Here is a 25,202-nt window from a genome sequence, read left to right on the forward strand (position 1 = left end):
AGAAGAGGCAGGAATGAAGGACCAACGAGGAGATTCATAGATAGGATGGAGGAGGACATGCATGTAGAAGATGCAGGAGAGTGAGTGGAAAGTAGTAATTAGATATGAGGACAAACGTCATATCACGTGACATATCTGGAAGGCTGCGTCATTTTGAACTTACAAGCTATCGGTTGCTATGGGCAACAGCATAGTCACGAAAGCAAGGGGTCCCAATCGAGAGAAGCTCAACGCAACTACTAAGCAAAGGTATTTGGAGAAGATCAGAGATATGAAGGTCATAGACCCCTGTGAGCTACCGGTGTTCACCAGCGTCTGACTGGTGCAGGGATCTGGACTCTCTGCCACCCTGGACCTACATGCAGTTAGTTAACTATCTCGTTTTCGGCATAAGTTACTACACAATGCAAAATTCTAAAAGCCTCAAGTCCGTTCACAGCTATGAACAGTTTTGCTGTGTCTGGGTTCAAGTTTTGGCTTTATTTGTTTTTAAATCCCTCCATGGTCTTGCACCGCCCTACCTCTCTGATCTCCTTCACATATACACTCCCACTCGCCCTTTCAGATCAGCTGATCAGCTGCTTTTGATGGTACCCAGAACAACGTGCAAGCTACGAGGAGATGGGGTCTTTGCTGTTGCTGATCCCAGACTGTGGAACAACCTGCCTCTGTATATCAGACAGGCTTCCTCCTTGCCCATTTTTAAATCTCTTCTTAAAACCCACCTGTTCTCCTTGGCCTTTTAACACTCGTGCAATGTTGACATTTTGTTTCTGGTTTTAAATTTTAACTTGTTTTATTTGATTTGACTTGATCTTAATGTTTTTAATGCTTTTATTAATTTGTATTGTGCTTTTATTTTTCTGTACAGCACTTTGGTCCACTGTGGGTGTTTTAAAGTTCTTTATAAATAAAGTTTGATTGGATCTACAAGCCCAATGACTGAAAACACTGTGGTGCTGGATAGTGCAATGTTTACGTGTTGTAATCAAGGGGGTAGTACTGGTGAAATGCAATCAACATTGTTTCATAGTCAATACCATGGGCATTTTTAGCCCGTTTTTGGGGGTACTGAAATTTTTCTTTTTTCTTGCTAACTTTATTTCCATTAATGTGCCAGAAAAACGTCAACACTATATACAGTACATGGTTGTAATGTAATATTTTAATAACAAAAACACAGCACCCCCCACCTTATCTCAACCCCCCCCTTCCCTAACTCAGACTCTGATGAGTGCTCCACCTGTCTAGTGTGGTGTGAGGTGGCGATGCCTTGAAGTAAGTAAGTAAGTAAGTAGAGCTTTATTTATATAGCACTTTTTAAAACATGTTACAAAGTGCTTCACATAAAGGGGAGATAAATCAAATCAAATCAAATTTTAAGCCAATTCACAGAAACCCAACAGAATCCTCCAGGAGCAAACACCTATGACTGGTGACAATGGCGAGGAAAAACTTCCCTTTAACAGGCAGAAACCTCGAGCAGACCCAGGCTCCTGAAGGATGGCCGTCTGCCTTGGCCAGTTGGGGTTAGAGTGAGAAAGTAAAGGAGGAGAAAAGAGAGAGCGATAGAGATAGAGAGAGACTGGGGGAGAGGGTGGAGAGGGGGGAGGTAGGTGGAGACACATGTACAGATAACTGAACTAGAACATGTCTAGAACAGTATAATAAACACTGTCGTAATTATGTAACAGTTGGTGTTAGAACCTGTTTTAAACCAGGGCATGTGACACGTTTCTTTACTTCCACCACTTAATACCAACACATTATCATCATCACTAGTCCCTATTTTTGCTGCATTGAAATGTACATCACTGTTTACTTTGTTAGGTGGGAGTTAGCTGATGTTTTTCTAGCTAGGAAATGTTCCACGTCGTTCAGTCGACCTCTGTCCTCTGTTTGAACTGGACTGAGAGAAACTGCTGGTGTGTCATGTGCATGTGTTTATATTAAAAACAAGGTGCTGCTGTCTTTTAGTTGACTAGATAACTGACTGGGTGCCCATTAACTCTTAGTGTGTGTGTGTGTGTGTGTGTGTGTGTGTGTGTGTGTGCGTGTGTGTGTGTGTGTGTGTGTGTGCGTGCAGACAGACAGCCTCATCATGGACATATAACAATAGACAACAGTTTTTTTCTAAGGATTCAGGTAAGATTATAAGATCAACTCATGTAACCTCATTTTCCACAGTAACCAAATATTCTATTACAGTGATGTTGTAAGTTGGATGAATGTACCAGTTTATATCTCTTATTAGATATAAAACACATTGTTTGGTTATTTGCCTTTTAGTTAAAGCACAAAGAGAGAGAGGGGAGCAGAGAGACATTTAACATATACACTGGTCTACATTTTTTTTTTTTAGAAATGATCTGCCTCAGAGATTAAATGTGCTAAATGTTATGTATTTTAATCAGATCAATTGGAAAACAAATGACAAAAGTGCAGGTATGATGATGTTTTGAAGGTATGTGATGAAGTTTTACTCCACATATATATTGGTTTATGTACATTTATACAACAGATTTATAAATGTTCCACTGATAGAACCTGTCAAGTGAATGTATTGTCATGTGTGTGTCATTTGTCAGTGTTTTGAAGTAGATCTGGTAGATCTGACGCTAATATTCCTTTGGAGTTAAACCCATTCTCTCGTATATGTATACGTTGAGTAGCTGCTGTACCAAAATGGAGGATTGTGTTCCTCCAGAATATAGGGTCAGGGTATATTTCTGTTAAGATTCCAATCCATTCCTCTTTTACTGCGGCTCAGTATTTAAATAACTTTTATCAGATTTGATGGTTTAGTCACAGAGTTTCCCCTACCCACAAAAACTGTTATGCTTTTCTTTCACAAATGTGGGAATCGTTTCAGGTTTTTAATGTTTCCTCCTACATTCTTGCTCCATGTATCTGTGAAGTGACTGGGGTTGGATTCTAGTTTAGTGTTGGTCTGGTTAGTGTGTTGGTGGCTTAGTGTGTGGGAATTGTACATGCATTAAACTGGTCGGAAACCCAAAATAACATACCTCCAGGTCTCTATGTTTGCTGTGTCAATCACAGGAGTAACTGGAACTGTTTTTAAAACAGCAGTGTTTCCCAGGCGTCTTCGATCGGACGGATTTTACAGGCAATTTACAAAAACAATGAACACATCGCTATAGGACTGTTGGCACCTGGAAGTTCAAAATGTCGAAATGGGGCGGGGACACTGGTCATTACGTCATCTCCTCACACCTAATAATAGTAATAGCAGTAACTAATGGAATCTCCTGATATAGAATAAGGCTCTTATGAGTTGTTGGATGACTTCACTTGTGGTTTTTGGTTTGCCAGCCCTTTTTACTTCCACCAAGGAATGGCAGAGGTTTGTTTTCATCGGGGTTTGTTTGTTTGTGTGTTTGTGTGTTTGCTTGTCTGTCTGTCTGTCTGTTAGTAGGATAACTCAAAAAGTTATGGATGGATTTTGAGGAAATTTTCAGGAAATGTTGATACTGGCACAAGGAACAAATGATTACATTTTGGTGGTGATCGCGGGGGCGCACTTATCTGCCTTGGCAGAGGTCTGCGCTCTCCGAGTGCTTTTCTGGTTTTCTTTTTTGGACTAGCTTAAAAGTTAGATAATATGCTGTGAGTGAGTCCGTTTGCCCATTTTTCCAAAGCACTTTTTTTTTCATCAAATGTAGCAATCATTTACGATTTACTGCATGTTATAATACTGCTAAAATGGCTAATTTCTCCAGGTTCTAGCACAGGCATGAGTGAAATCACCGTAATCACCCAAAAAATCCTGTAAAGCACAACGTCTCAGGTTTCAGAAACTGTTGGAATTTTTCCAATTGCACAAACAGTGACAGTTACAGCCATCCAAACTGCATATGTGCAGAGTGTGTCAGCAATGACACGTCAGGTTTTAAAGAGTGAAAGCTGTGGCGCTGCTTCTCTGGAATGATCTCCTTCTGTACTTGCTGTCAGTGGTATCTGCTGAGACTTTTAAAAAACATCTTACGACACTGTTGATCAAAAGGGCATTTTAATTCCTAACTGACTAAGGGCTGCTACAACTGATTGCACTTTATTTATTTATTACATTTATTTGTATTTTAATCGTATTTTATTGTATTTTTAAATGGTGTTTTAATTGTACTTTGCACTGTAAAGTACTTTGTGACTGACTGTGGAAAGTGCTTTATAAATAAAATGTACTTACTTAAAATTTACGTAATAGAGAAAATACGAACAATGAGGCTGATTTTAAGTCAGCCGAATGTGGATTATGTCAAGACTGAATAGGTTTAAGCAGAAAGTAATTGCTTATATACACCTCACCTACATTCACATCTAAATCAGTTTTAGGCATCAGTCACAAGACCAAAAATCATTCCTGCTTGTATCCCTCAAAAATATCTTTCCAAACCAATGTTTTGAAAACCATTAATGAAGTGCACATGTTTAATTCATGTTGTCATTCCATAATTTAACCCCAATTACAGAAACACATCTTTTTATACATTTAAGGGTGTTTTGTAAACACACAAACACCTCTGAAATCATACCTGCTTTCCCGTATTGAACATGTAGGAGTAGATCCACTTTAATCACATTATCTGAGTGTGTTAGTCTGACTAATAACACATCAATTTCAGTCTAGCAAACATGTTTGCACATTGTCTCAGGTTTCAGAAACCACTGGCATTTTTACCTCTGCCAAGGAACGGCAGAGGTAATGTTTTCATCAGCGTCTGTCTGTCTGTCTTTCTGTTAGCAAGATAACTCAAAAAGTTATGGATGGATTTTAATGAAATTTTCAGGAAATGTTGATACTGGCACAAGGAACAAATGATTAAATTTTGGTGGTGATCGGGGTGGGGGGTGAACTGTTCTGTACAGTTCACTATAAGATAAATAAAATGACGATATATGTCGACACAGAGCTGAGTATGAAGTGAATGGATGCTGCTGCAAACTGTATTTAAGGCCCATAAACATATGATCCACTGCAGGTAAAACACAGACTATAGAAACTAGTGTTTGCTTCTGAGTTAAATAAGTTCACGTCTCAGTGGAGCCTCATTAAGTAAAGACATTGCTGTAATCAAATATTGACTGATGTTGAACCAGGAAGTGAGGTTTGCAGCTCGATGATGTCAGTCTTAACCACAGGATTAGGAGAACTGCATGGACAGATTATGGTGCTGGGACGGCAGATGTATTGGGTTACACTTTCAACAAAGATGCACTACTTGTAAAACTGCTGTAACTGCTGGCTGTGACCTGTGTTCTGCAGCCTGGTCCTTTTTTCATCCATTCTGAAGGGGACTTTATCTTTTCTAAGTACCACTACAGGATGCCTCGGACTGACAAAAAGGTAAATTTGATGGATCATTTGTGCCTCGGACTATTTAAGAAGAAACAACAGAGTATATCTCCGTGCTGAAATATGCAATGTGCTGAAACTGTTTTGTTTTGGGTTTTTTTTTAAATAATTTGCTCTTTAAATAACATCTGCTGACATGATCCACACACCCCTCTGCAGTCCTATTCCTCATTTCCATTAGCTACGCCTCTTCCTGCAGATGACACCTGCAGTTTACAGCCATATTTTCTTGTGCAGGTTGATATCAGTGTCACATCGTCTGTGTTCTAGCAGTAACCAATTAAGTCATGGTGAAGGTGATAAAAGCCAAACCGCTTTGAAGTGAATGACGGCCTGGATTATCTGAGCTGTTTCCAGAGCTCTCGATTTACCTGTGCCAAGTGAGGTGTGGCTCTGGCATTCGGGATGTAGAGGCTCTGCTGCAATGTCGGGGGGGGAAGCCATCAAGTAGAGGAAACTGCTTTAAATAAGAAGAGGAAAATTCAAACCTGCACAACCACTTTGACTCCTCCCTGACTTTTGATATACACTGGATTGTAACATTTATCATTTTGTTGTGGATTTCACTCTGACAACAGGTAAGTCATCTTGAATTTCAGAAGATTTAGAGAGGGAAAAAAAAAAGCTTGCTGAATTTGGGATTTTCATGACACAGGAACAATTAAAAACAAATTAATTTTCACAGCAAATAAAATGCATCATTAAAACACTTAAGGCTAATTCAGTTTTTTACTCATAATGATAATAATAATAATAATGGATTGGATTTTTATAGCACTTTTCAAGGCGCCTAAAGCACTTTACATTATTTGAACCATTATTCATTCAATCTCACATTCACACACTGGTGGTAAACTACAAAATCTTGTTTTCCCAGTAATTAATCAATTTAAAATCGTGGATAATGCAAATCATCACCTATAGATTTAACCTTTTATGGTATGCATTAGTGTTTTACAGTAGGTGAATGTTAAATGTGTGATGTTTTTATATGAGGTAGAGTTATTAGTGGACATTTTCAGATAAGCTGCCATAAAACACTAAATTTCCCAATGGTTAAAAGGAAAAAAAAAAAAAGTGATTGGATAAAATGTATTAAAATCTTCCTGGAAGCAGGTGTCTGCTGAATGCTACCTTCAGCGAATATTGTACAATAGAAGGAATAGAACAAATGTGTGTTGTTCCCCTATTTGTACAGTCATTGTGTGCAGGAGCAACAATACCTACATAAAAACAAACAATCCTCTAGATGACTTTAATAGTCTTGACCTCTCAGCTAAAAATGCTAACAGCAGCACTGCTTGTAATGTTTTTTTTTTGTTTTTGTTTTTTAAATTTTAGAGTATTTTTAAATTTTCTTTATCGATACATTTGTTGTTTATTTTTATTGTTTTCTGCTGCAACATGCTGTGTTATGTTACATCTGTGTCAGACACCAGCCTTGCTACAGTTAAGAGGATTATAATGAAACAAAGCGAAATATCAACAAACAAAAAAAGGTCTAACAGGATTACATAATGGTATGATATTATAAAATGAGTTCAATTCCTTATGAATAAAACAACCGAGAAATAAGGCTAAATATTTACTGTATTAACCTTTAAAGACCCATGAGTATTGTTGGGATTTTTCTACATTTAACCTACTCTAAGTGTTCTATCACCATTTATTTTATACAATTATCTTCTGCATTTTTCAGTGAAAATCAGGTGTTTTCCGATATTTAATTAACTGATTGTGCAGATCAGTGTTTCTCAACCTTTTTTGAACAAACACCCACTAATGTCATGAGGAGCCTCCTGCCACCCCCCCCATCCCTGAAAAAAATTCCAACTGTGACGGACTGTTTGCGGAGGACACGGTGGGTTATATAGCTCAGTAGGTAAAGCCCCCCCCTCACCTCACCTCATCATTGGCCACCTGGTGCCCCCCGAAAACAAACTTGTGATGGGGAGGGGGTTGGTGAGACTGGGGGGAGTATGTGAGTAGGTGCCTTTGTTATAAGTTGGATACAAACTCTTTACATTGGGAGGGGGGCGAGTGATTTATAATGTTGTAATGTACAACAGTGACTAACATACCCCATTTGTGCCTGAGCACCCCCCTCTCACCCTCTCAGCTTTCTCGTTCCAAACCCCCCCGCCGCCCCCAAAAGATATTCCAATGCCCCCTGAAGGGTGGTACTGCCCCCGTTGAGAAACACTGATGTAGATTTTCATAAAAGCTCAGAATGAATTCAAAGGTTATTATATCAGAACAGAAAAAAAATTTTAAAAGTGACTTTTTCAATAAAATATGTAATTAACTGAACATTAAAACAAGTGTGTCCAACTACTGTCATTGATAGAACTCCATGGGTTTTACTGATGAATCAATGTTGTAGAAGATGATGGTATTTCCACGTTCACTACGGAGCCTCTGAACGTCCAAATGAATCATATCTGATGACCATGAAAAGATGACAAATTGTATTTTACTGCAATTATTTACATGTATTAATAGAATTAGTGGATCAACAGTTATTAAACATTTTACATCAACTGATGCTGGTCTAAAAACATTTTGTTTTCATATGAGAAGTACAGAAAATGCATAAAGGCTAATTTTTTTTTTTTTTTTTTTTTTTTTTTTTTTTTTTTTTTTTTAGATTTGGTCAAATGTATTGAAACCATGACAGTTTGTAAAATACTAGGAAAACTTGTTCAGCAAGGAAGTATTTCAAGTCATATCATGTGGGTCCACCAGCTGGATCATGCTCTTCGTGTTTTCTGCCAACGAGTTTTAGATGTTTTGTGGTATCTGTACCAGTATCTTACTGAAACTTGTTGCACCACTGTGACTGCCAATTTCCTTATCATCTTTCTCGCTGTCTTACAGTTCTCGGGTTGGGCACCTGACAGGACGCCAGTGAGGAGTTATTCTAGCTATGAGGTAGTCCGCCTCCTAAAAAATATCATGTTTGGTGATGGATGGGCCGATGTAACCTTAGAAATGTTCTGAATTACTGATCAACAAAGCCCTTCTCCTCATGAGCACTCTCTGATTTGTTCGTGGTTGTGGAAATCTGTTTATATGTACATGACTCTTATAGACATTTTGGTTTGTTTTCTCATAGGGCACAATTGATGTTCAATGCAAAAGGCTTTGGGCAATTTGGCTTTTTCGCTTTTGCCTTGGTCTTCACCTCCTTTGTTTCTTTATATCTTTAGTGAGTATAAAAAGTATATCACCAAACTACATTTTATCACTGGATTACATCATTAACGTTTTGTTTTTTTGTTTTCTTTTGTTTTTTTTTAACACATCTCAGCCAAATAAAGACCTTTGCACCTGTAAATCAGCGTTCTTTCGGCAGAAGAGTGTTCACACCAAACATCAGCACAGATGGTACTCTTAAATATGGGTAAGAATTCTGACAATACAGATAGTGAGATATATATATATTTTTTTTTATTTCAAACATGTTTAACATTCACAGTACTTACATAGAACTTTTACATTTCCTTTTCTTCTCATGTTTGAAAAAGAGGTAGACAGAAGTATAATATATGTTCTTACCCCTGTCCCATCACATGTAACTCAAATTAATTTGTTTAAATAAAGAACATAACAGCTCAACATAATAGGGTGAACTATCCTAATGTGGAACACTTAAACTTTACATTATATATTATTGTTATTTTTACGTTATCATGTTGGCTTAACATTATAATATACTGCAGAAGTCTGACATACAAAAAATGTCCCACATTAGGGTCATCCACTCCAGCTCTATTTTTTTCTTTAAACAATAACACTACCGTCCTGAATTAAACTGTTTTTCCTCATCCTTGTATTTATTTAAAAAATGGTATTTTATGTATTCCTTTAAACTGATTTATGTTATTACTTTGCTTTAATTCATCTGTTCAACTGTTTCATAACGCTGGTCTACATGTCAAATACTTCCAGTATAAAAGTAGTGAAATTTTACCTTGTGTGAGTCACTGATAAAGAAAAATCAAGTCAAAGACACTGGTTGGCTGAAGTTTCAAAGATACAGTCTTGAGTCAAAATGTGAAATTTGAGAATTAACAAGAGAACTGGTTTAACACCAATGAAATATTAGTGTCAGAGCTGCCAGATCTACTTCAAAACATTGTCTGCACATGACAATACATTCACTTCACAGGTTCTATCAGTGGAACATTTATAAATCTATTGTATAAATGTACATAAACCAATATATATGTGTATATATGTGTAATAACACTTTGTCATATACCTTGAAAACATCAGCAAACCAGCACTTTGGTCATTTGTTTTCCAATTAATCTTATTAAAATATGTAACATTTAGCACATTTAATATCTGAAGCAAATAATTTCTATTAAAAAAAAATTGTAGACCAGTGTAATTAAACTCTTGTGATTGGAACACACATCCTTCTTACAGTTGTTCTGACACAATGCACTTTTAAATTCAGTTTCCCTCATCTCTCTCTTTGAACAATTTCTGTACTGAATATACTATCCTTGGCCAAGTCCCTCCCAAAATCAGCCAGTGTTTATTCTGACATGATTTCACAACAAATAGAAACACCAGAGTAACAAGTGAAAAAGTTAGTGGAGCTTGATAATAGTCCTACTCCGCCGCACAACGCTCTGCCCCTCCTGTTCACCGATACCCTGCCCAGTCAGGGATTAGTTTTGCGTTTCAAATTAAAGATAATTAAAAAAAAAAAAAAAAAAAAGATTAAACTAAATGACTGTCCTTTTCGGGTAGTTCAGTCAAATCAAGACAAACATTACTCTTGTCAAGTGTTAACTTTCAGTCTTTAAAAAAAAAACAAAAAAAAAAAAAACTTTTCTAAAATTTGTAAAATAAATAATCAATCAATCAATAATCCAAAAATTAAAATTCAGCCATTTAACTTGGCACTCCACCTCTCCCGGTAGTAAAGAAAATGTGTGTGAAATTAGTCTTGGAAAAATCAACTGGACAAAAATCTCAAACAGACGGTTGGAATTCCTGGTATATTTCAAGATAAGAAAAGATAAGACCTTATTTATCCCACCATGGGGAAGTTTCACAGTAAACAGCAACAACATACAACAAGCAAGTGCAGAGAAAAAAGACGGGTAGAAAAACCACATGAATGAAACTGAAAAACATAAAGAGAGAAAAAAAAAAGGTATTTACATAAATATTTATATAGAATTTGAGTTAAAATAAATATTATTTACATATTTACATCATCATCATGGCTGCACATGTACATATTAATTATATGGGTGGCCAGGGGTATAATAATATATATGATGGATGGATGGATGGATGTCTGACAATTTGTATTCAGACATTAAAATTATTTTACTATATTAACAAATAAAAAAAAATCAATCAAATATAGATGAGTTTGGTGGTGGTTTGTTATAGAGCAAAGATCCTGACTGATTTCAACTCTAATATCAGGGCCCGATCCGATGTCAAGACGTCTACACCTTGGAAGGCACCGATCATCTGGGAAGGAATGTTTAACCCCGAACTTTATGATGAGGAACACAAGAAACACATGTCATCTGTGGCTCTGACTGTGTTTGCTGTGGGCAAGTAAGAAGACAACGACATTACCAGGGAATAGAGTTTGTACAGTTTAAAGGCCGATATCTGGGAATGTTGAAAAAGTCAGAATCATGGTTTTACTCTTTTTACAAATTGGGAGGCAAGCAGACAAATCCTGACTTCTGTTAAACATCAAAATACACTTGTGTAAAGTTATATATAACCACAAAACACTGAAACAACTATGAGTGTTTTAGCTGACACTGTCAACAAACAAACCCATGAAAAAGTCTAAATAGTGCAAAAAACAGTTATCGCAGTGTAAGAAGCTCACAAAAACAATACTTATCATTTTATTGCCCCACCCTCTATTGTACGTTACACAACACAACCGGTTTTCCATTACATTCCCATTGTTCACTTGAATATGAAGAAAAAGGAAAAACAACTCATTTTCGGGTTCGTTTCACCTCTGCATTGAAACCAATCTAACTGTTATTTTTGACAATTATGTATAAAAAGTCAAATTGGGGTGTTTTTTTTAAAGGGCTCATATTTTGCTAAACCCACTTTTATTAGTCTTTGGTTCATTTATTTGTGTATTTGGACCCTAATAGTTCCTAAAGTTTGAATTTGAATCCTCCAGGTGCTGCAAAACTATCTTTGTATTCATTCCAACAAAAGTCAAGTGGATTTCTACAGCCTGTTTCAATCCCTGCTTAATTTGTTATGTTTAATAACTAGTTACATCATGACATTTGCACATATAAAGTCAAGACTTCCAATGAACATTTCTCCGACTACGACATAATTGTTTGTCAGCAGCAGCGGTTGTAGTAAAAACTGAAAATATGTCCTAAATTGGAGCCGATTACCTAAAATGTTCAGTTGTTGGTTGTATTAATGAACACAAGTGGCTGAATGGGACAGAAAGCTCAGTCAACAACCTGGAGGGGGCAGGGCTAGAGGTGGCTCATTTGCATTTAAAGGGCCAGCGCTCAAAACCACCTTTCTGATGTCATTACTCAGAAATAGGGTTAAAGATGGACCTGTAGAGTTGAATTAATGAAGAATTCAAGCCCAAGCAGCACATTTACCGTTTATGTAGACCACAGGGAAATGTTTGAAAATGAAGAATTCCATTTTAAAAAAGCAAAATATCACTCCTTTAAGACCACTGACTGAATTGTTTCCATCTTTCCCTCTGTTGTAGATACCTGGATGCCTACCTCCACAACTTTCTTGTCTCTGCAGAAGTTCACTTCATGTCGGGTTTACCGGTGACGTACTACATATTTACAGATTTACCAGAAAGTGTACCAAAAATGAAGCTGGGTCCACGGCGAAACCTGAAGGTAATCAAAGTGGAAAAGTACTCCAGGTGGCAGGACATCTCTATGATGCGTATGAAGTTCATCTCTGAGCTCATAGACACAGAGATCAGTTACCATTTCCCTTATGTCTATTGCTTAGATGTTGATCAGGTATTTAAGGCACGATTTGGCTCAGAAGCTCTGGGTGAATCTGTTGCTATGCTACACTCCTACTTCTACGATCGTCCAGAAAGCGCATTCACCTATGACAAGAATCCAAAGTCCAAAGCCTACATGACAACAGGGGATTTCTACTATCACGCAGCTGTCTTTGGAGGCTCATGGCAAAATGTGAAGGCTTTGGTTGATGAGTGCTACCTGGGCATCATGGAGGACAAATTAAATGGCGTTGAGGCTCTGTGGCATGATGAGAGTCACCTGAACAAGTTCTTCTGGGTTAATAAACCAACCCGGCTGCTCTCCCCTGAGTACTGCTGGGATGAGAAAATTGGAGGGAGGTCGGAGATAAAAATAATGCGGCTGATTTGGGCAGAAAAACATTATGATACACTGCGCACCTAGTGCTTGTAAAGTTTTGTTCTTCCATTATATATTGGACTTCCAGAAAAGGTGGTATGTGGTGGAAAATGTGAATAAAAACAGACTTTAATGAACTATAAATTTTATAATATATTTTCATTAAATTTTAATGTAAAAATGTTTCACAAAGTTGTCCACTCATTGCTTTTTTTTCCTAAAATAGTCTGGGATGAGTGATATTTGATTCAGGCCTGATTTGATTCAGGCTTTTATTACCTCCACCAAGGAGGTTATATTTTTGCCAGGGTTTGTTTGTCTGTCTGTTTGTCTGTCCGTTAGTGTGCAACATAACTCAAAAAGTTATGGACAGATTTTGATGAAATTTTCAGGGTTTGTTGGAAATGGGATAAGGAAGAAATTATTAACTTTTGGGGGTGATTGGGGGTGGGGGGGCCCACGGGGGGGCCCACTGATCAGCCTTGGCTGAGGTCTGCGCTCTCCGAGTGCTTCTAGTTAAATACTTGACAATAGCACTTCCTTTTCCTTGAAACAATGACTATACAAAAAGCAAACAGTGCATCTTCCACCTGAAAAACTATGACAAATATGCACACAAACTTTCAGTCACAGTGTCAGTCACTCAGCTGACATGACACTTAAAAAAATTATTGCATTAGTCTGACTAAAACCCGACTTTAAAAGTGCATGTAAACATGTTCGCTAGACCGAAATCGATGTGTTATTAGTCAGACTAACACACTCAGATAATGTGATTAAAGTGGATCTACTCCTACATGTTCAATACGGGAAAGCAGGTATGATTTCAAAACACCCTTAAATGTATAAAAAGATGTGTTTCTGTAATTGGGGTTAAATTATGGAATGACATTAACATGAATTTAAAGATGTGCACTTCATTAATGGTTTTCAAAACATTGGTTTGGAAAGATATTTTTGAGGGATACAAGCAGGAATGATTTTTGGTCTTGTGACTGATGCCTAAAACTGATTTAGATGCGAATGTAGGTGAGGTGTATATAAGTAATTACTTTCTGCCTAAACCTATTCAGTCTCGACATAATCCACATTCGGCTGACTTAAAATCAGCCTCATTGTTTGTGTTTTCTCTATTACGTAAATTTTAAGGAAGTACATTTTATTTATAAAGCACTTTTCACAGACAGTCAGTCACAAAGTACTTTACAGTGCAAAATACAATTAAAATACCATTTAAAAATAGAATAAAATACAGTTAAAATACAAATAAATGTAATAAATACATAAAGTGCAATCAGTTATAGCAGCCCTGAGTCAGTTAGGAATTAAAATGCCCTTTTGATCAAGAGTGTCTTAAGATGTTTTTTAAAAGTCTCAGCAGATACCACTGACAGTACGCACAGAGGGAGATCATTCCAGAGATGCAGCGCCACAGCTTTAACTCTTTAAAACCTGACGTGTCATCGCTGACACACCCTGCACATATGCAGTTTGGATGGCTGTAACTGTCAGTGTTTGCGCAATTGGAAAAATTCCAACGGTTTCTGAAACCTGAGACGTTGTGCTTTACAGGATTTTTTGGGTGATTACGGTGATTTCACTCATGCCTGTGCTAGAACCTGGAGAAATTAACCGTTTTAGCAGTATTATAACATGCAGTAAATTGTAAATGATTGCTAGATTTGATGAACAAAAAGTGCTCTGCAAAAATGGGCAAATGGACTCACTCACAGCATATTTTCTAACTTTTAAGCTAGTCAAAATAAGAAAAAAAGTCCAGGCAGACCATTTTAGACTTAGGGTTTAAAGGGTTAAAAGACCTGTCACCTCATGTATTAGCTGAGCTGTAGGGCTGGATCAGGGCAGCAGTGTATGCAGGGGCCTGGCCATGTGAAGCACAGAACGTGAGCACCAGAATTTATTTATTTATTTATTTATTTAACTTAGTTTTTATTAGATTTTCTTTTTTTCAGTACAATACAATGTATGTATTCAAGTACAGTTCAGTTTAGTTTCTTTTCCTGCTTCACAGCTGCAAGTGTATTCCCACAGGTAACACAGGATGGAAATCAAAGAAAACAATAATAATCATATCAAAAAATGACCACTTCCAAAAATAAGGCTCTAGATATAAATCTTAGTCAGGGGCAGAATGACAGCACCTTGATTAACAGCATGGAGTTTTGCATCACCAATAAGTATTATTGCAGCAACAAAGGTCACATAGGATCCCATCTCTTAGTGCAGGGGTGTCAAACTCATTTTCTTTCAGGGGGCAAATTCAGCTAAATTTGATCTGCAGTGGGCTGGACCAGTAAAAAAATAACATAATATATAAATAATGACAACTCCAAATTTTTGTCTTTGTTTTAGGGTAAAGAAAAAAAAATTAAATTATGAAAATACTTACTTTTAGAAACTATCCAAACAAAAAAGATGTGAATAACTTGAAAAAACTGAAATTTCTTGAGGAAAACTAAGGGCAATTTTAACAATATTCTGCTTCAAGTTATCATTTCTACATGTGCATTATGGATCGGATCTACGAAGACACTAAACACTTAGTAACAGGCAGAAAATAGTTAAAGCTGTGCTTAATTTTCTTTACACATTTCAGGTTGTTCATATTTGTTCAGGTTATTCACATTTAATTGTTACAGGATAGTTTGTAAATGTAAATATTTTCATAATTTAATGTTATTTTTTGCACTAAAACAAAGACAAAAATTTGAAGTTGTTATTTCAAGATTTTTTTTGCTAAATTTAAGATTTTGGTTTTTTTTTTTTAACTTAACTGAAGATGTATTTTTTTTTTGCTTAATTCCACATTTTTTCCTTAATTCAAGCTAATTTTTAAAAAATTTTATTTATACATTTTTTTTGCTTAATTCAATTCAAGACTGGAATTTTTGACTTTGCAAAAACATCCCAAGGGCCAGACTGGACCTTTTGGCAGGCCGCATTTGGCCCCTGGGCCGCATGTTTGACACCCCGTCTTAGTGGGTCAAAACACGGTATTCAAAGTCTCTCTGATGGGACATTTTCGAGACAATTTGACAGATTAGTGTTGCTAAATGACCCACAATTTTACTTTTACTAGACCGCATTAGTCCAACTCTGAGGTCCTTACCCCGGCTGCCTGTCCATCAGAGGATAGACTTTAAAGTTCTGTTGCTGGTCTATAAACCTCTGAATGGTTTAGGATCAAAATACATCAGTGACCTCCTGACCCAGTATGAACCCACCAGACCCCTCAGGTCATCTGGATCCGGTCTTTTGTCAGTTCCCAGAGTCAGAACCAGACATGGAGAAGCTGCGTTCAGCTTCTATGCTCCACATGTCTGGAACAAACTTCCAGAAAACCACAGATGAGCTGAAACACTCAGTTTATTTAAATCCAGGTTAAAGACCCACCTGTTCTCAGCTGCATTTGAATAGAGTTTTTATTCTTCAGTTCAGATCTGCACTGTTCTTTTTAAGCTAAAAGGTTTTATCTGTTTATCTGTTCTATTTATCTGATTTTTTTTTGTTTGTTTGCTTTTCTCATGCCTATACTTTATATTCCTTCCCTGCTGTAATGCTTTTAATGTTTTATGTAAATCACTTTGAATTGTCTTGTACATGAAATGTTATATATAAATAAACCTGCCTTGTCTTGCCTTGCCTTTTAAATTCATTTTTGCTTTAATTGAACCATAAGAGATTATCCAAAACAAGAAGCTACTTTATATTGAAATAAATGTTGGAATGGCAGTCAACTGAAGTTCGCTCTCTGATGGGACATTACTGTGTTTTGACCCTAGTAAAGACGGTTTTAGCACCAGAATTTTAAAGTGAAAACGATACAGAAAATGAAGCCAGTGGAGAGATTTAAGAACAGGTGTGATGTGGGTTCTCCTGTTGGTGCGGGTCAGAAACCTCGCAGCAGACTTCTGGACAAATTGTAAACAAGCCAGCTCCTTTTTGTTTATTATGGACGATGACTGATTAAAAATAAACCTGAAACCTAAACAGACCATTCAGACTGGACCCGGACCAGCTAATCTGAGTTCAACATCCATCTTATCTGCACAAAAAGTGGTGCAAACACAAAGTATGACATGTATAGAGTTATAACATTGTCTGCTGTTGTGCCAGCTTACTCTGGGTTGATGACTGTTAACTCACTATTGACTCCCATTTTGTTTTGCTGTGGCGTAGGAGCGTAGGTGTTGCAGTGTTAATTTCTTTCAGTGTGTGTTCTATTAAACCAAGACTTCAACAGTTGATCACTTTCTAACTTCGCTGACCTTACACTTATCACTTTGTTGGATTCATGCTGACGTTCCTGTTCTCTGTACTGGTGCCTGTTCCTTCCCTGTGACTGTAAATGTAACTGTCTTTAGAGCCCTATCTTGGTTTCATTGACGTTCTGGTTGAGTCTCAGTAACCTAAATGATACTGTCAAATACTGTAACACAAATCCTTAATTACCCTTCTGTACTCTCACAGATTCACCTCATGTTAATGCTTTCAAGCACACAGTGGTCTTTATAGTTTGTACAGAACATACCGTCTGTCAGAGGTGGAAAGTAACGAATTACATTTACTCACATTACTGTAATTGAGTAGTTTTTGTGAGTAATTTGTAATTTTTTAAAGCAGTTTTTGAAATAGGTAATTTTACTTTTACTCAAGTACATTTTGACACAAGTATTTTACTTCACTACATTGAAACATCTCCGTTACTGAGTAAAAAATGAAATGTGGGAAAAAACAATCGGTCTGAACTAAAAGGAAATTGCACCAACGTGTGCTCGCAGAATTCCCAGCCTTAAACAAATGTCCTGCCCCCTCAAATAAACATTTCCAACGGTTGGAAGAAGGTAAACTAGTTGCACAACAGCAGGGGGGCTTAGAGGAATCAGTAAAGCATCTTAAGTTTCACTTTGACTTTGTACAGTCATATGGTGTGTGTGTACTCATTGTGTGGTACCTACGCACACATAACCCACCCAGACACACCCACCCCCCAGCAGTGGCATGTGCCCAATTCACATTCCTGGTTGCCACCTCATATATGACTATCTAGAACCAGCCTGATCACTAACGTTTCAACTGAAGTAGCCCAGATGAAATGAGTCACCTCATGTTCATGAACTGCTTTTATCAGAGGACAGTCAGAAATAATACGTGTGAATGATTTTAGCTCCAACTGGTCTCTTATGCACTGAACATTATTTGGTTCTTACCAAGATAAAAAAAAAACAAACAAACTTAGATGTAGAAGTCTTTGATAACTTATTTTGTTTTCAGAGTTCATTTCTTATCGTAACTGTTCATACATATGTAAGACATGCTTATTTGTAGATTTAACAATCTGAATTCAAGAAGTCTTGTCAAGTGAAATTCTCTTGCTGCATGGACAGATATTTCACTTGTTTTGAGTACCTTTTTTCTTCCTTAATTCATGTATAATAGACCTGCTCCCGGGTTGTTCCCTGTAGCCTAGAATATGCACTTTTTGCTTGAATTAAGCAAAGAAAAAGAAAAAGAAAAAAGAAATCTGGAATTAAGCAGAAAAACCTGCCAATGTAACAAGTGTCTTGGTAAGATTTCTTGAAATAAGATTTTCCAGATCTATTGTCTAAAACTAACTTCTTATATCTCACTGAAAAGTTACTCTTTTGGTGATTATGTCTTATTTTAAGTGTGATGAGATATTTGGACTAGAAATGAGAAAAATACACTGGGTAAGATTTAGATTTTTCCAGTGTGAGCTTTGGGTGGACAGTGAAAGCCCATCAAAGTCAGCTCAGTTGTTTTTAAAACGTGAGTCTCCCAGACACTTGGAGTTTGGTTGGTTTAAGTTTCATATGTGTCATTTAGTAAGTCTGCTTTAGTGGCTTTAATTCGCAGTACAGCTAGCGTTTGTAAGTAAAGAGAAAAAATGGATTCTAGAATTCACAACTTACACCAGTTGTACTTGGAAACGGTTTATGGGATGGTCTGAACAAAGTTTGCACATTATACCGCCTGAAAGGTCCTAATTATTATCTGGACTAAAATTTGATTTAAAAACAACTAGTGCTGGATTGGATTTATGAGTCGTCCTGTTTTTACATCAAGTAACTGAAAGTAACTAAGTAACTTTTACTCAAAGTACATTTTCAATTAAGTACTTTTTTCTTCTACTCAAGTAGATTTTTAGATGAGTGCTTTTACTTTAGCAGAATTTAAGTAAAGATACTTTTAATACTTTTTAAAAATGACAGTGAGGGCTGTTTGTTTATGGATAATGTTGTATTGATAAATATGCAGGAATTATTGAAGAAAATTGTTGAATTGTTGAGTCTGTTTGTATGATGGTACTGCCATGATAATATTGTGCATAATTAAATTACTGCATTATGTATTAATTATGGGTTGAATGCTAAATTAGGAAAACTGTATTGTTTAATTCATGTATTAAGTTACTGATAAAGGCGTAAAAGCACTTGAGGGGTAGGATTAAATACGTTTATAAGCTACTTCTTCCTACTCCTTTTCGAACCATGCAAATTCAGACATGTACTTGGAGACAGATTCTGTTCATTTAAATGTTATTTTGTTTTCGTCTTATTTTGCTTTCTTTTGTTTTGTTTCTTTGCATGTTCTTAATAAATAAATACTTTTACTTAATTACAGTTTTTCCATACTTTTTCCACCTCTGCAGTCTGTAAATAAGAATACAGGAAGTAACCAGCGCAGCCTCCAGTGTCTTTCAGCTGACCTCAGACCAACTTTGCCCTTTCAGACTGATTAAAACAATGCGTTATTCATAGTCACAGTCTGGAACACTAGCACACCCTGACACTTTAGAGTTGGCCTGTCAAAGACTGAACAAGCATGAAAAGGACAAATAACACAGTCCAGTTTATGGTGGAGATATATTCAGATGCTCCTCTTAAGTAAAATTACTAATGGTACACATGAATATACTCAACAACTGCATTCAAACCCTGCAGTAAAATCCATCTGTGTTAAAGGCTGATTTCATTTTAATGACTGTATAAAAATGTACTAGTGTAACCTATCAGAATCCATCATGTTCTGTTGTAGGGGTGTCAAACTCATTATTATGTCAGGGGTCACATATAGCCCAGTATGATCTCGAGCAGGTCAGACCAATAAAATAATAACACAATGTATAAATATTGACAATATGAAAATTAATTAATTAATTAATTTAATTTAATTCCATGATCAGGGAAGTGGAAACACCCGTTGGAGACTCTGTGGGATAAATAATCACAATCATATTTTCTGAAGTTGTCCAGTGATCAAACCATTCTGGGAGTAGCTGTGTGAACATTTAAATAACATCTTCACTGAAAAAGGCCTTGTAAGTGTGACACCCTGTACTTAGGAGATATTTCATGTGATAACTGGACTCTGAAAGATTAAAAAAACTGTTGTTAATGCTTTTGGCAGTTAGGAAAAAGACTATCATTAGAAAATGATTAAAGCCTGAAGCACCCATAATGGAAGAATGGATCGATATTGTACAGGACATTTACATTCTGGAGAAGTTGACATTTTCTTTTATGGGTCAAAGGGAATCTGTTTTCACTATTTGGTCAAAATGGGCAGACTATGTAAAACCTGTAATTGCTGTGAGTTGAATGTACTTGTTATGTGGAAACATTTACATGATATACATTCCTGTTTAGGGTTGTGTAAATATACACACCTTAATGCAATATTTTTTAACCTTGGGGTCGGGATCCCACGTGGGGTCACCTGGAATTCAAATGGGGTCGCCTGAAATTTCTAGTAATTGATAAAAATAAACAAAAAGAAAAACAAAAACAAAAAAAAAAACAACTTACTAATAAAATTATATGGTGAGTTGAGAAAAACAATCATAACATAAAAGACATGATAAACTGTGAGTCTGAAACTGAAGCACTGTGGTTCTGTTTATCTGTCAAATGTTCATTGTGGTCAGTTTCAGATGCTGCAGCGCTTTCATAATTCATAGTTTGAGTTCTTGTTTGTTCAGTATTAATTGTCAGCCTTGTAAATCCAAGCTGGACTGACTGTACATATCCTGACCAAGGAAAATCAAATTCTCACTTTGTGCAGTAATCTACACCTGGATTTACTGCCTCCGTCTAGAATAATATACATTATGTGACTAAATGTCGTCTAAAATTAATGTTTATTTGTAACATAGTATAGCAAACTATTGCATGATCAAAAACATATTAATTTTTGCAAAAAAAAAAAAAAAAAAGTCTCCATTTTGAATGTCTGGGGTCGCTAGAAATTTGTAATGTGACAGTGGGGTCAGGAACCAAAAAGGTTGGGAACCACTGGATTAATGTGTTTTATCCTGTTGAAGATGAAGTGGAGCTAGCCCTCCTCCTGCCCATTTGTTAAATTTGCTCTTTTATTCTAAAAACTTGAAATAGCAACAGTCGCTCTCTCGTCCACATTTGAGGTGTTGACATTGAAATGTACTTGAAATGGAAGTTTTTTATGATTTGCTTTTCCAAATAAACAAAAAACGGGGGAAAAAATGTAATTACATGATGAAAATTTTGCATTTCACAAATTCATCCCACAGGCTGAACTGGACCCTCTAGTGCCAGTCTGTCTTAATCTTGTCCTGTCCCTGACTACCTGTATCTGTAAACTCTACCTTTTGCTCAGTACCCTCAGAACAAAAGCCTCTGGCATAAAGCAGGGCAGACAGACAAAGAACAGATAACAGGCCCAACACGGGATATAACAGGAAACTGGAAGCCTTCTGGAGGGAATAACCTGCAAAACAATAGACAACACAAGGACAGAAACACAGAGAAGATTAACAAGTAACTGTCACGCCAGGAGGAAGGAGTAGAAGGGACCATATCCTTTTGTCTGTGATGTCGGGAAGCACAGGTACACAAGGATGACTAACGGCAGTAAACAGGTAACGCCATCAGAGGGCCCTCCACAATAGGGGTGTAAGAAAATGTCGGTTCTGCAATATATCGCGATATTTCGTTTCACAATACTGTATCGATATTAAAAAGTACTGTATCGATATTAAAAAGTACTGTATCGATATTTTTAGGTATTTATTCAAATGCAGATATGGCGGAGGTTCATTTTTGGTTTTCTTTATTGTTTATGTCTTATTTATAATTATTTAACACTGTTTTATTAAATAAGGATTATTTGAAGCATCCTAAAAGCACTTTTTACTGTCTGAGAGGCAGATGTTTGTTCCTTTGTTGGGACTGCACAAAAATAATGTTATGATGTTAGTTCTGAACTAATAGAATATGAACATTTGAACAGGATCTTAAACTGTAATGTCTGTAAAACATAATTTAAGTTTTAACACAGGAACGTTTTGTGATATAGCATTAGATCCTGTTCTGATCAAATAAAAATGTGTTTCATATTGTGCATATTTGTGGTGTAATTAAATTCTTCCAAGAAATAATCATTTTTAAAGAAGAAACAGACAAAAAATTGCCTTTTTAACAGCACCATGATATATTGTGATATATCATATCATGATCCTAGTATCGTATCGCCAGATTCTTGCCAATACACACCCCTACTCCACAACCAACAGGTCATGGAGATTCTCCTTCAAACTCTTTCACCACCAGCCATAACATCTGTAAGGCCATAAAAGAGACCGCTGAGAAGGAAATTTCTATAAGATGGACAGATGTTATCGTGATTTACCAAGTTCAGTTCTTAAAACTATTAAATGATGTGTTTTGTTTGAGTAGCAAAAGGGGGTCACATGTTGTAAATGTAAACCACATATTTAAGTCATAGTAAACTATGACCTCTCCAGCACTGATTGGTTTGGAACAGTTGACCCAACCAACACTATGTTTCAAAAAATTGATAAACTGATTTCTTGACTTATTTGGTAAGGGAAAAGGCCCAGAATTAAATATAAGACTTTGCAGTTGGCTAAAAATAAAGGATAGACTGATTAGACAGATTGTTTTATTCTTTTCTGAAAAGATATATAAATAACATTGTAAAATGTTATATGTGAATGTAAAACATGTAAATTCTTCATTACAAAATCAAATAAAAACTTGAATTATAAGCCATTACGCTAAAGAACAGAAGTAATGATAAAAACGTAGTAATTCAACCAATTCATACAAAATTATTACACAGTTTATTAAACAAAACAAACATTCAGTAAAATAACAGATAAATATTTAATTAATACATTGTACAAAAACAAAAAATACCTCCAGAAGAGGTTAGATAGTTTAAGTATTTCCTGTGTAGCCACTTACAAACCCTAGAATTAACAATATTTGTCATTTAAAAATGTTTGCTATAATTTTATATGGATTGACCCCTTAGATAAGAGCTCATTCAGTTGTATTCAGGTAACACTGGTGTTTGTTAGTGTTTGAGTAGATCTCACAAAAAAGAAACGTTAAAGTTAATAGAAACATGGAGATGAAAATAAGCCGAAGATGACAGAAGAATGTCAACTGCAGTTCAGTTTTCTACCACAAGAGAGAGCTATTGGCAAAGTAATTTTGTCTCAGGGCCACAGTGGTGAAATGCTCAGTCACTTCATATCAGATGAAATTCAGTGATAAATTAAAGATGTGAAGCCTTCAGACTCTTGAATGAACAACAACAACAATAATAATCATAGATAATTAACCAAACTTATTTTGTTGTAACCGTTACAGCGGGTTTTTGTGATTAAAACTAAAACAAAAACTGAATACAATGACCACCAGTGAAAAAAATAAAAAATAAAAAAAAGGTTAAACTCCAAAAAACTACAGTGATGCAACATGAATTAAAACAAACCAGCATTGTTTTTGTTTTCCACCAAAATTAATGGCTTGTAGTCACTAAGCAAAAAATGTTCTTACACATTAATGGGAGATTAATATTATTAGGGTTTTGTGGTGACTATTTGTCATCAAATTTAAACCAACTTAAAAGTGACTGAACTTCAGACTTTAACGTAACTCAAATAAACACTAGATGCACCATGGGTTTATGGTTTATGCAGTTGAAAACACAATGTTCATACCATAGATGTATTTCAGGTGTTTTATTCTGAGGTTTTGCAGGCAAACAACAATTAAGGCCTATTTTCTGCCTCTCCTGCTCATCCTGTCATCCTGTCCTACTGCCTGTGACTGCCTGGTTAAAAAAAAAACAAAAAAACAAAAAAACAGGCCCACCCAGGTGCATGCTGGTCTCCCTTGTGCTGCCTATTTATGCCCAGGTGCCCACAGTCTAAACCAATAAGAAAAACTAAATAAAAAGTGCTAAATAAAAATGAATGAAAGTAATAACCATGAAAGTAAAAAAAAAAAAAAAAAAAAAAAGTTCTAAATATTAAACAAAAAAAAGTGAACAATCAGAAGTAAACTATTAACAAAAAAATATTAAATTACTAAAAAAATCACATAAATCACAGCTTTAATTTGAAAACACAAACTCCTAACAGGATAAAATAAATAAAAATCCAATAAAACATATTTTACATGTATCTGGTTATACAGTTAGACTTCCACACAAGCCTAGCCCTTCATACTTAAACTTTTGATTGACTGATTGATTGATTGATTGATTTTCGAACTAAGTGTTGAACTATATATGTAGTTATGTTAGTGTCTCTAGTACCTCCTAGACTGAATGTATGTCATATTTCTTTTAGTATCTGTTTATAGACAGTCCCTGCTCATTTAGGGACCGGTGTGTAGATGGTGTGTTTTAGTGTAACTTGGTTTGTGGTTCGTTCTCCACTTTATAACGATCGGAAACAATAACCCTTTGTCTTTGGAAAAGTTATTGATCTGTGAATATTTTCCCAATTGTACGTAAGTCCTTCTATTTTATATTAACCCTTTCATGCATAGGTCACTACAGCGGACAGTTCTTCTCCAGCTGTTCTCTTGTATATTAATGAGTTTTGTTGTTTTAGTTCCATATCAGCCAACACAGTGGACACTTATGCATCATCCCATACACTGACATTCATACCATTACTGTAACTGTGCTGTTCTTGATAAACCTGATCTCCAGTGACATGTTTCAGTGTAAATCAATTATTTGTTAGACAAAAAGGTTTTGTTTTTTTTTTTTGTTTTTTTGCATATTATCTCCATGAAGTGAGTTATTACTAGCATTAGAATATGTTAAAATGTGAAAAGACATCAGATTAGCAGCATTAAAAATGTTTTTATTTCATTGTTTTCATATCACTTTCTAATATTTGGTTTTAAACACGTTTCTTTACTTCAAAAATTAAATGCATGGATATTTTTGTAACTTCATAGGAAAAAAAAACTCAATCACATTGGAGGAATAAAAACACTCAAAAAATAAATCTGGACTCAGGTTCTCACAATTCATGCATGAAAGGGTTAATATTTATTTATGGAAAAATATTAGAATGAGGCTTTGAA

The 25,202-nt window shown here is 35.9% G+C and overlaps 1 protein-coding gene across 1 annotated transcript; it reads left to right on the forward strand.

Moving 5' to 3' along the window:
• Positions 1-5,501: 5,501 nt before the first annotated feature.
• Positions 5,502-12,954, forward strand: LOC115437675 (N-acetyllactosaminide alpha-1,3-galactosyltransferase-like). Its single transcript, XM_030160990.1, has 6 exons — positions 5,502-5,952; positions 8,252-8,305; positions 8,490-8,582; positions 8,685-8,777; positions 10,829-10,966; positions 12,132-12,954. Exons 2-6 carry the CDS (start codon positions 8,301-8,303, stop codon positions 12,811-12,813), a joined length of 1,011 nt encoding a protein of 336 aa, XP_030016850.1. The 5' UTR covers positions 5,502-5,952; positions 8,252-8,300; the 3' UTR covers positions 12,814-12,954.
• The last annotated feature ends 12,248 nt before the right edge of the window (positions 12,955-25,202 follow it).

This window comes from Sphaeramia orbicularis, chromosome 3 (assembly GCF_902148855.1).
Source record: "Sphaeramia orbicularis chromosome 3, fSphaOr1.1, whole genome shotgun sequence".
Taxonomy (NCBI): Eukaryota; Metazoa; Chordata; class Actinopteri; order Kurtiformes; family Apogonidae; genus Sphaeramia; species Sphaeramia orbicularis.